Source organism: Fundulus heteroclitus, chromosome 17 (genome assembly GCF_011125445.2).
Source record: "Fundulus heteroclitus isolate FHET01 chromosome 17, MU-UCD_Fhet_4.1, whole genome shotgun sequence".
NCBI classification, from domain to species: domain Eukaryota; kingdom Metazoa; phylum Chordata; class Actinopteri; order Cyprinodontiformes; family Fundulidae; genus Fundulus; species Fundulus heteroclitus.
Window position 1 is genome coordinate 8700827 of NC_046377.1, and position 13226 is coordinate 8714052.

The following is a 13226-nucleotide window of genomic DNA, read 5'->3' on the forward strand; positions in this document are numbered from 1 at the left end:
TTTGTAGTCGCAACGCCACCCGTCCGCAGAAAGAAAACGCTTCTATTTATTTATTTATTTTTTATCCCGGCATTGCCTCCACACACTGTATACATATGTAAGAGAGCCTTGCTCACAGCCCTTCTACTCTACACAGCTCTTCATACAAATGCAGTAAATAACCCCAGGCCTCAGGGAATTGAAAACCTCAAACTGAAAAAAAAAAAAAAAACTGAATGACATGTCACTTAGTGCTGGCTTTGGCACCCTTCACTGCCGGCTTTGGAGATCAAGCTGCACGGGTCTCAGTGCGCGAGGCAAGGTCTTCTCCTTACTGTATCATTTACAACAATATAATAGATGTTATTTGCTTTTCCGACGCGAGCGAACACACTGAACGGCGAGGCCCGCGTAAGGTCTGGCAAGCTCACAATTGATCGCTTTCAACTGAACGTTTGTTTTGGGAGATGGAGAGCATAAGACGTACTAGAGTCTGAGGTTAATGATGGAAGTGACACGAGGCATTCGTCGAGGCAGCGATAGACAGGCCCGCCCCTCTCGTGCCCATATTCGCACTCAAACCGCCTGCCATTCCTCATCAAAACTTAACCACTGCTTATTTACCCACACAGGAGACCTAACTCGCTGGAATTGATCAGTGATAGCGCTGGAAAGCTGCTCGTTCCACCCCAGACCAAAAAAAAAAAAAAGAAAAAGAAAAGAAAAAGACGCCCATGAGCATATGCAGAACATGCTTTTGTCGGCAAGGCGCGGCACTTCAAGCTTGAGCAGACACTAAGCTGATATTGGTTTCACGCTTGAGTCCGTGTAGTGCAACAATCTTCCAGTAGAAGCCCGGAGATTTGATTGTTTCTGCGAAGGCATTTATCAGAAGTTTACATGATAAATATACATTAGCCTGTTGGCTTGGCCATGCGTATTATTGTTTCTGAGATACTGTTCTTCAGGCGTTTCCCTTCACCTGTTTGGACTTCATCATCCCGTTCGGCGTGGAACCCGATAATCCTCATTTGCACAAAACTTCGAATGGATTTGTAAGAATTTTTGCCTCGTTAGCCTGCCCCTGAATTTCACGGCGAGGAAAAAAAAGCGTCTTTGTGGAGAAGAGCGAATTCCACAAAGAAAAGGCAAATTCTTCAGTATTTTTTTTGGCACCACATTATCACATGTTCTAGACTTGAAAGTTCTGCTGTCTGGATGTGTAAAATAATACCAATCTGTCTTTTCGTTTAGCCCATACTCCATTTGGTAATGCCTGTATCAAAGTGCTAAATTATTTGTCATTTATCATTCATGCAAATTTCAACCTTAGCTTTTATGTTTTCTTTTTTTTCAACCGTGGTAATTGTTCTAGTTCTTGCATGGAGTGCTATGAAGGGAATGATCATGCTTTTGGCACATTTATCAAAGCCTTAAAAAAAGGAAAAGGATAGGGGAGGCCCTTTTTTTTCACATAGCTGGACTAAGTGTGCGACAGAGTGATAAATTTTCTTGTTAGGAGAAATTACATCCACTAACTTGAGCTACTTCAGCATGAAATTGAAAAAGAAGCATTTCTTGTGAATTTCCATCCTTGATTCAATGAAAGATGTAGATTAGCCTTTTTTTAAAAAAAAAAAAAAAGCACAGGGTACAAGAATGGAATGAAAGAAGTGATTCTGCTCACGCCTGCTTGTTCTCAGAGGCGTGATATAGGATGCTGCTGGAAAAGTCTTTGTTTGTGGAAGTGAGCTGTACTCGGGCTTGTTGCAGATTAAGGAGCGGCATTTTTAACATCTCTTTCCTTGCTTTTGTGCGTGTGTGTGTGTGTGTTTGGTGGCCCGTCTGTGGGCTCGATTCATATCCAAACCATATGATATGGACAATTTTCTGTCAGCGGAACGAGAGACCATTTTATTATTTTTTTTTTAAAAAGGGCAACATGGCTCACATCCCAGAGCACCATTACACCCGTGGGTTGGTTCCAGGACTCAAAAACCTCCAAACACACACACACACAGACACACACACACACACACACAAACGCGTTTGATGAAACCCAGTCAGGTTACCCATAGCGGTGAATGGGTTGGTGAAGGAGGAAGGGGCCAACAGCTGACTGACAGATGCCGGGTGCCATGGAGGCAGGTAGATAACTATATCTTCTCTTGCTCGCTTAAAGGTCAAACACGCATCACTGTCATTGGAATATTCACAAGACAAGCACCACAACACAACACAACACAGAATGGACGGAAGAGGAAGGGGGGGGGAAACCAGGGTGTTACATAAGCAACACGATTGAGAGAAGAGGACGGGATCCATTTCCCGTCCAGCGTCAGATGCCGATACTTTTTTCGGGCTTATCTTTGAGGCGAGGGAGGCGTTCCTTGAGAGATGCATCACCCTTTGTACAACAACATGAAGGTAGTCTACTTGTGTAAACTAAGTGCAAACTATTTAAAGTCTACCTAGGTTGCTTCATTGGTAGAAAGTAGCGATGCATTGAGTTATTTATTCTTACCTAAAGTAGGTAAACAAGAACAATCCCTCTGAAAAGCTTAGCTGCATCCATGATTGAAGTGAGGCGAGTTCACTTATAGCTTAGGTCAGAGTGCTCTCTCTCTCTCTCTCTCTCTCCCTCTCTCTCTCTCTCTCTCTCTCTCTCTCTCTCTCTCTCTCTCTCTCTCTTTCTCATCGACCACATGAAGAGGGTAATACTTAGACTCAACACTTAACCTGAGCTCTGCGGGATGAGACAGACCGACACTCTTACTATTGAACCGCAACAGCAGGGACACCCCGCCCCCTCCCCCCACCAAGAAGAGGTCACGTAAAGAAGCACTCGATCGCCATACGGGCTTGGGCTTTGTTCAGTGCAAGCGGACATTTTTTTTTTTCCAGCAGCCCTCGCATGCGTTGGAAGACGGCGGAAACTGCTCCTGTTTTCATTCAGTTGCTCTCATGTTACAGCCTTGTTAGAAGTTCATTCGGAACAAAATGCATTTCTTTCATCAACACAGGAAGCAACTATCCGCTGCCACAGTAAAAGGACACGTCCCTATGATAAAGGCATACAACAAATGGTTACAAAGGATGGAAGGTACACAAACATTCATTGTTTGTTATTTTGATCCCGAGCAAAGACAAAGAATGGAACTGGCTTTTAAAGAAATGTGCTTGCTGCACGGAATCTTTGTCATGTTGGCTGTTCTGCTCAATTCTGAACTTTTATGATACTTTGAGATTGGCTGATCGATTGATCTACTTTGGTAGTCTGAGCTTGGCTTCTTTACAGACACACTAGTTTTAGCCTGCCAAAGTCATCCTGTCTGAAACATTTCACATCAGTAATTCACAATACTTACCTCTTTCTCTTTTCACCCACATGGATAATCTCTCCTTCCTGTGTCTGTTTTTATTTCATTTTCAGTGAACGAGAGTGTATTATGAAGGTTTACAATTTTATCTGTCGCTGCTTCTGACGATAAACACGCCTGATGAAGCCTAACACTCTAATCTAAGTGGAATTGTATGGTTTTGAAAGGGAAAAAAACTGCTTGTTATGTTACGTTGGTCGTCACGATTCTGTAAAACAAAATAAGCAGAATACTTGAAAAATATTGGATTAGTGGAGCATTGACAAAGCAAGAACCCACAAACCACATTTGGGCAAAGTCATCAAAAATAAACAGAATTTGACTTTGCATTTTTTTAGGGGATGTGCAAATGTGTTGGTCATCTTGTTTATCCATGAGTATTATTGCTACATATTAATTGTTTTAGGAACTTATTCACTTATTTATTTATTTCTACCATCATGACGATGTCTCCAATCCTCTCTGACAGCTTTAGCATCTCAGTCACCAAAAATGTACCTTGAGTTTTACCATTAATGCCAGGGAATGTTCATACAACTGGCCAAACATCAGTAGCATGTAGAGAGTGAAGGTCTGGCCCTTGATACATAAACGCTACCGAATCTACCCCAAGAAGAGAGTTCCTTGCTATTTTGAACCTTTTCTCATGGTTTCATGTTGAAACCAAGAACATCTTTTGGGGGGATTTTCTGTGACAGAACAAGTTCTCCATGATGCTGGGTGTTCACTAGTGTTCTCCAGCAAATCCCAGTGGTCTTCAGAGAACAGCTGGATTGACATGTAGATTAATTTACACACACGTCGACTCATTCTATCATCAGGTGACTTCTAAGGGCAGCTTGTTGCACCTCATTCTATTTAAGGGTGCAAGAGTAAATTGGGCTGAGCAGAAATCCAACATGCTCTCCCACTTTGGAACAACTTGGTGGTGGCAGCCTCGTGGTTTGGGGAAAGGAGGCTGTACAAAGCATTGACTCAGGAGAGCTGAATTCTGGAAAGTGTACTTTTCAAAATTGTATTGCCCTTTTTTAAACTATCCATCCTTTGCATTTCATCACAAAATCCCAATAAACTGCATTGACAAAATCCAAAACAGTTAAGGCATTGATAGTCTTGCAAGGCACTGACTTGATAGCGCCGTGAGCGTTGTATTCCCTAAATTGTGCAGCCTTCTTTGGAAATATTGTTGCTTTTAAAGAACTATCTATGCAATTTTGAGTCATTAGTTCAATGATTGACATCTGGGAATAACGCCAGTCTTTTCCCTTGTTTTAGCTGGTTTAGTTTGCATAGAATATCCATGACAATGCTAGGAGGAAAGACAGCAAATCATGCAGTTATTACTGGCATGGTCTGTCAAGCATCTCAGCAGACATGTACATACTAATGTGTATGTCAGGCCTAAGCTTTTAAAATTCAATACTGATCCACAATCAGTAAAGCAAGCTTCACATTTTGTCTTTGTTGGACAGAGGGAGGGGGGTTGTGTGAAGTTGCACAATAGAGTTAGACTCCTCTGAGTCCTCCTTACCACTAGAACTCCTCTCTCCATACACAAGCTTTCTTCCTGGGGCAGAAGAGAGCAAATTCATCTCATCAGTCCTCCGGGGACGGTGTAGCTATGCAGCTCTGTTTACTGTGGTAGAAAGTTAATATAAATTTTCATCAGTGGGAGAAGTTTACACATACGATTTCTATTTGTCCTTCATTATTAGCACCTGAGTCTGGCGCTGGGTAGGCATAATTGTCTACAGACACAGGCCAAATAGATGCAACGGAAAGGCAAATAAGCACACCCCAAAATAATTTGATGCTTGTGTGTTACAATCCGTCACCCCAGGAATTCTTAATCTAGAGAATCAATAAACAAGAGGTGAGATAGGTGGGAGAGAGGAGAGGGGGAGGAGAGAAAAGACGAGGGGGGAAGAAATGAATATTGTGACGCGAGTGTCAGGAAAGGGAACAGAGGAGGAACAGATGAATTCAAAGTGATGGTTAGGATGAGTTAGCAATCAATTTGCAAGATATATATATATATATATATATATATATATATATATATATATATATATATATATATATATATATATTACAAAGGGCTTATTATACTTTGGGTAGTAAAAGTTTGACAATACAGATGTGTTTAGTGCAAAGTTTGTTTGTACTGAGCGAGTGGGAGCTGAAGTAGCTGAAAATATGAGGTAGCAGAGCGGGACACAGAGGCCCATTGTTCTGCTGGATGTTTTTACCTCTGTCCTTGGGCCCAGGCAGATTCTCCACGGACTGTTGATTTATCGCGTCATACATTAAGATGCTCATTACTCCTGCACGTTTTCCATATTCTCCCGTTTGTTTTTGTTTTTTTTTCTTCCTATGCTGTCCCGCAGAAACAGTGTCTGAGGAATCACTTGCATATTACTGTTGGAACTTTTGGATTAAATCATTGACATTTGTGTCAAACTCATCAGCGCCAAATGATTCACTTTTGGTAAGTGATCAAAAAGCACCAGAATTGTCCTTCAAAGTATTTAGGGGATTATTTTCTCACACTGAGCTTCCCTTAAAAAACTTGACTTAACCCCGGAATTTGGACTACATTTCCTTTGTAGAGGTGAAATAACTCTTGAATCTTGAGCCAGCCTTGAGTGTTGTCAGCTGCCCTGTGCTTTATATGTGTTTAGAAATATTTCCACTCACACTGCTGAGGTACTTAAGCCATACTCTTCTTTCTTTAACTAAATTAGTCTGTGTTTTTCATTCGGATTTTATGTGGGATGTCTTCTCCCACCAATCTTTTCCACTTCCCCAACCAGCTCCTCCAATTGTATATCCATCCATCCAACTTTCCTGAATATACTCAAACATAAGAGGATATAAGAGGAGTGTCTTTATATTTTACCAATAGGTAAGGAGCCTCTGCCAAATCAGCCATTTATGCCTTAAAGCAAAATCACTGATTGTGGGTATTAAGGTATATTGAGTTTTTTTTTTTTTTTTAAAGTTTGGTTACAACATCATAAACAAGTGAATTAACCTTTCTCTGCTAGTATGGAGCAAAGACTACCACTCCCCAAACGACTGCTGTTAGCTTCCGCAAGTTAAACTTATACATACAAGACATCTAAATGTGCATGTTTGGAAATATTTTTGATGGAGAGAAAAAAACGCGGAAAGCCATGATGTGGAAACTTGAGGTGCACCAAACAACACACTTAGTAAACTTATTAAGCTTCAAAACTAAAATTGACACGCTTCAAGAAGCATTTCTGTAAAGCTGCAGACTGCAGGCTGGCCTATTTGGTCATATGGAGTATAGTCACTAAACACTTCCCCTCCCCCACATGTTGCTCTGCAGTGCCGGTTGAAATTTCATCATCTCCCAACAAATAAAAATTTGTCTGGTTAGAAATACTTATGGTTGCAAAAAACAAAAAAACAAAAAAAAAAACAGACATTGGTGTTTCAGAAACTAAAGGAGCACCACCCATCACTCTCACCACGGTGACACTGTTTTAAAACCACAGTTAAGAAGGTACAAGCTGCATTTGTTGCTGTGTTAACCGGCTAATATCAGCTTCATATACACGTATTACTCTATCAACAGCAGAATAACAGAAAAAAACTCTAATATTCCACAAATGTCTGTGAGTCCAAATGACTATGTCATACTAATGAATCTGTGGATATCAGTATGTTGGACTATTTTAGCAGTAGTGGCAGTGATTTTTTGCTTTTTCACTTTACATAAAAGCACTTAGATCATGTTAACGCGGATATGACGGCATAAAAAGCCATGTAAACATTTTTCAAACGTAAATTTCATTGAGCTTGGTGCATTCTTTTTTTCTTATTCACACCCCACCTCCCTCTGAATCTGTTTCCTGGAAGCAAAGATGGATAAGCCTGGCGGTGCGGCGTTGTGCGTGTATATGTATATTTTTATGCATCGACTGTGTGTGTGTGTGCATAAGAGTTGTCAAAGCTGTCAGCTCAGCCAGAGTTTTTCCAGAGTTAGACACCCATTTCTTTACTCTCCACAACAAACACACACACCCCACACAGTGCATCCACACAAAAGCAGCTGTTCAGCACACTCCAGATAAGTCGCGTTAGCCCTGATGCAACCCCCATTTCTCACCGACCGACAACTGACGGCTTGTTTACAGCTGCTTTCTGCAACGTGGAGGCATTCTGTAAAGAAGGACCTGTTGAGGACAGGATATTACACGCGTGTGTCATCATTCCAATATCAGCTAAATCTCCTAATAACAACAACTCCCGGTGTGATTCGAGTCAGGAAGTGATCTGCACTGTCCAAACACAATGTCACAGCCCCTCAAACATTCCCAGTGCCAGTGTCATGGCTAAATATCCTGCAGTCTCCGTGCGGATTTGAAAGAGTGACTTTCTTGGTGGAAGGGTTTATTTCGTTGTCGTCCCCGGCCACATGCAATAAGCAATCTGGGCGTTTGCAATGGTTTGGCCCCCAATTTTGAAGCACCTCCTAATGTATTTCATGCCTGTTTAAGATCTTTGCATGCTTCTTATAAAGGTACAGTGCGATCGGCGTTGCCTATTACCATGTTGTGTGTGGAACTGGAGTTCTGCACGGAGGTAGGAAAGTAGATGAGGGATAGTGGAGGGAGGGGGGGGGGATTTCTGTCAGCCTCTTCTCACTCTCTCCTATTGCGCCCTCTCTAGTGATCTCTGCATGCCTATTAATGTAGGAGAGGAATGCCTGTGTAAACATTCTTGTTTCTCAGTCCGTTTCGCATAATAGTTGCCTGTGTCGCCTTTCTCCTGACCTCACTATCTGAAACCAATTACACCAGATCCATTTGGGCGGAATCTTATTTTCATAAGGATCCCTGTGTCGCGGTCTTGGTCGCACTGTGTTATTTTCCCTCCCCGTATTTCTTAGCCCCTTTTCCAGCCTCGGTGATGGATATCAACATCAAATATGCCTCTGAGTGCCTTGTTATTTATATAGCGGGGGCCTGGCTCTTTTTTTCTCTTTTACACCGTCTGCCTTGCTCTCTCATTCTTAGAATGTGTCACATTGTGCTGTTTATACATTGTGTGAATTAATAGACTGGGAATGTCATTTTTCCGTGCATAGCAACCCAGGTTAAATAGATGGTGGAGCATCTTTCCTGGTGTGTGTGTGCTTTTTTTTTTTTTTTCTTGTCCGCTCAGGCAGCTCTTCAGCCAACTTTTGATGACTTTCCTTTTTGTGCTTTCATACGGGCTTTTGCTCCGCCGTGTATGCGGAGCGAGAAGTGGGTGGCACAAATTGGTGCTTTTTACTGTAATGGCTGAATACTCAGAGCCGGAGAAAGTGAAGGGGAAAGAACTTTCATCCCCAACCCCCTCGCTTTTTACCTTCCACACCATCATCCTCACCATCTCTCCGAAAAAAGAAAAAAAAAATGGCTAACCCCAATTCCATGGAGGAGGTGCCAGACGGTTTCAGACATGACAAGTCACCATGGAAAAGTTTTGTGCGGTGTTGATAAGGCCTGTGTTATGTTTGGAGAATTCCTCCTTTTTCTAATAAGCTTGGCATAGATAATCTCTCTGCTTCATCTTCTCTGATATCTATTCGATACAAATACAGTTCTTCTCAAGATTATTATCACCTTTAACCTTTACACGTTTTCATATGTCACAGCCACAAACTTTAATGCGTTTCAGTTAGGTTTTAGCCTATAAAAACTGGCTCATGATAATTAAATTTACAATATTTTTCTAATATTAGAATCTGGAAATGTTGTATGCATTTGTTTTCTGCCCTCCTAAGCCACTATATTGTGAATTCCTTTTTCTCCACACCATCACGGCACCGGGAAAGATTCAAAGTTGTTATGAATATGATGACTTCCTTCCTCTTGGTCTCTATCACATATAATCCTAATAAAATATTCTGACGTTTGTGGCCATAACATGACAAAATCTGAAAGGAATTCAAGAGGTATGAACACTTTAACGAGGCTTTTTTTTCCCACATGTACAATATATTTACAAATTTTGAGAACTCGGAAATATTTCGCATGTTGTCATGTTACAAGCTCACATTTCTGTGTAGTTGTGATTTAAAAAGACAAACTACCATGTAACGGTGGATGGAACATTATACATGTTTGAAAATGTTTTGTAGATAAAAATCTGAGGCCACTTTACTCTTGAAACCCCCAAATAAAAAATCCATCCACTCAAGAGGTCCACGTCAAAATTAATGTCTTGAATAGATCATATGGTGGTGGCAGCATCATGCTATGGAGATGCTTTTCCTTAGAAAGACCAGGGAACCGGGTCAGAGTTGATGCAGTTGATCTCAAATAATATATAAAGTGATTTTTTTTTTCATATTTATTAAATTTACTACTAAGCGCTGTATTTGTGTCACATAGAAATCCAATAAAATACATAGATGTTTTTAACAACGTGACATGTTCAAGGGGTATAAATACTTGCATTATGTTGATAAAAATACATATATTTTTTTGTTCACTTGACTGTGCTTAATATATTGAGGCGCTTTCTGGTATTGGGTATAACACAGTGGGTCATTATTGATTCACACATGGATAAACATTCCCCCCCGACAGCTACCTTGAGTCGCACTCATCAAGCAACCCTCCCCTCTAACTACTGTGTGCAGGACTCAATAAGCCTTATAATTACTTTGATTCACCAATCATGGTGAGATTAATTGGGGCCCTGTGTTTTAATTAGCAAAGTGATTGGCTGCATTCAAGGAATTTATGTTGCCTTTTATTCTCGGCAAAAAGGAGAAAAGAAAAAAAAAAAATTACGTTTTGATTTCCCAGCCAACCGAACTTTGCGTCTGCCTTCTCATTGCAGTTGCTCGTGTATTTCTGGGGGAGGGGGGTGTTTTGAAGAGAAGGAGAAAGCTCCGCTTACAGATGCCACCGTACACACTCACATGTACAGAAGCTAGTGGCGACTGCGCTCCTCTTACAGAGGAGACGGATCAATGCAGTTAGGACCCAGTGCCAGTGCAGTGTGTTTGTTTACCGCAGATCAGAAGCCCTGGCTCCTCCTGACCGGCCAGACAGCTCCCTCCCCAGCACCACCTCCACCTCTCAAGGCACCTCCCGAGCTCTGTCTTTTCAGAATTGATCAGCAGAGGGGGGGGGATTGGATGTTTTCCCCTGGGGGGGTTAAGACACGGCAACTTTATCCCCTCCTCCTTCCCCCGTTTTTTTTTTTCCCCCTCTGCCTTTTCTCCGTCTGTCTCCTGTCTTCCCCTCCTGTTTGCTCAGGATCTCAATGTACTAGTTCAAACACCGTTCCCACCAGCTGGTCTGAGCCGCACCATACGCACGTCCTGTCCAAGCAGCCGTCGCCATGGACACCGTCAAGCTACCAGAGTGAAATGAGGGCCTGAGATTGTTGGGGAAGTATCACTCCCCGCCTCAGTTTTCTTCTTTTTTCGTTGCCTCTTTCCACTCAGAAACCAACAGCAGCAACAAAAGGAAAAGGTGCGAACGCGTCGTGCTGCTCCAGCTCGATGCGCGTAGACCAGCACAGAGCAGGTAGCTCTGTTGTGCGGAGCATCTGTGCTCGGAACGCTTTAATGCCAGACACTCTCATGCTTCTGTGGAAGAGTTGTGTGAGGTTTCACAGAGCCTGCTTGTTCGCCATGGAGCGGGAGGGCAGCTGGGGGCCCATGAAACCTTAAAGAAATAACCACATCCACCCTCTTTGATTCTGGTTATGCTGTTTTCGGTTTAACACATTGTCTATTGATAAGAAAATGGGACTATTTTACTTAGGGTGTAGTGGGATCATGTGGCTCAGAATCTTGGGATATTAATGCACCCTGATGTTTCTCATCCAAGCGAAAACTTTTGTGAAGCTGTGTTGCATTGTCTTTCGTTGTCATTTGGTAATGTAAGTGTAAGTTTGACGTTTTTTTTTGTATATGTTTCAAATACCTGTTTTGAAGTAAGAGGAATAAGACCTTGAGTCGCTCTGTTGTGTTGACAGAGCTTCTCATCGGGTTGGCTGACAACACTGGAACACCCCGGAACATCGTGGATGTAATACATAAAGTTTTATAAATACTTTGAGCATAGCACTACTGAGTACCTGTTAATATTGATGCTAGCATTGGCATCTGCTTTGTTGTTTCCATTCAACGAAAAGCTAGAGTTTTTTTTTTTTTTTTTTTTTCTCGTTACTGTTTCTAGAATCTCGTGACAACACTTGAATATCTTGAGTTCAAAATTTGAGATTTATTGAACCCATGTACTGTTTTTGAAATGACTAAAACAGAGCACTTCCTAAGTGTTTTATGTTATTTTTGGAAATGGGTCGATCTCACAATTAGACAGTTGTAAACCTTTCCATTTATGGGTTAATCAAAGCCCCCCAATGGAATATTTTTACACTGGATACAGATGTGTGACAATGCACCTCAGGATCATTGAAAGTTTTACTCTGCATGAAAATTAGATATTAAAAAAAAGGAAAATTCTCAGTTTTCCCAAAATGTTGCTGAACTCCTCCTCTTGTCACGTCTCATTTTGTCCCGTCTCAACAGCTGTTGATGCAAAATTTTACAATTTACCGCCGCAAACTTCAAACCCATCTACACATGTGCAAACAGCTGTGAAGTAATTCTCATCAGGATGGGGAAAATTCTCTCCATCCCCCCTCCCCAATCTATTAATCTCACCATCTATCTACCCATCCTCTGCAGATAAGCACCCTTAATGCACAGTGTAAAACCTGGACTGCTGGTTAATTCATTGTAAATGTAATCTGATGTTGATTTTGTCAACTTTAATTACAGCTCCCAGGGACACTTCACATGGTGCTGCCTCTACTTCACATTGATATTATGAATATGCAAATGTGGCGGTAATTTGCAGAGGGAAGTGGATATTTCAGTTGAGCACACACTAGACAGGTCAATTCTACTCCCCATCACCCCCTCCACCCCCATTCTTCAGAGGTGCTCTAGACAAACGGTATTTATCCATGATCACAGCTACGCCGGTTGTTACTAAAACATATCTTCGGTGCCATGTGATACTTAAAAAGTGAAACGCTTCCTCGGTCAAGCTTCAGCTCTCAAAATGCATAATTTTTTATTTTTTCAAACCGTCTTTTGTGTTGTGCTCTCTGTTTTTCTCCAGGCACTACAAGCGGCGAGGCAATTACTCTTGCAGCAGCCAGGCAGTGGCCTGAAATCTCCAAAGAGCCAGGACAAGCAGCGTCCACTGCAGGTAGAGCGGCTCCCTCCGTCTAATCTCTTAAGTCCATCCGTAATACATGCTCCTCCGAACAAAGAAGATTTCCTTTGTTCCATAAAGTGTGTTTGATTTGCCCACGCAATCCTGGGACTAGAATCTTTAAGGTGAACAAGTCAGCCCCCTGAAAACACCACAAGAACAATATGAAGACGAAAGTACAACAAGTTTGACTCGTGTTGGCCTGAAAAGTATGCGTCAATCAAGCTGGGCTTTGAGTGTATCCAAAGGTTATTTAGTAGGCCACCCTTGCACCGCCTGCTCCTCCTCACCAGATCCCCGCACCGTTGACACAGGGAATCCTTAGGTTAGTAATTATTTGAAATGCACGTCAGCCTGAGTAGTCGGTTACACAGCTAATTTTATCCGCCTGTCATTTTCCTCCTCTCGGCGCTAATTTACCTTATTGATTTGTAGAGCTGTCTATTTCTGTTGTCGGTGATTCGGGAAAAGGTCACACATATGCCAGCGCGCGGTTTCACACTCTCATCCGCGCGCGCCGCCTGTCGCCCTCCTTCTTCCTGCTGTTGAGATGTTTTTCCTCACACAAGCATGCTTTTCATCTGGCTCGTTTACGTCAACAAGG

At 42.0% G+C, this 13226-nt stretch overlaps 1 protein-coding gene across 9 annotated transcripts in view; it reads left to right on the forward strand.

Moving 5' to 3' along the window:
• foxp2 (forkhead box P2) overlaps positions 1 to 13226 on the forward strand; it is a 128745-nt gene that overhangs the window by 64570 nt on the left and 50949 nt on the right. For all 9 annotated transcript variants that reach the window (XM_036149220.1, XM_036149226.1, XM_036149221.1 and 6 more), the window contains one exon: positions 12527 to 12616. In XM_036149220.1, the coding sequence (XP_036005113.1) occupies positions 12527 to 12616 (90 nt within the window). The remainder of the gene's footprint in view (positions 1 to 12526; positions 12617 to 13226) is intronic.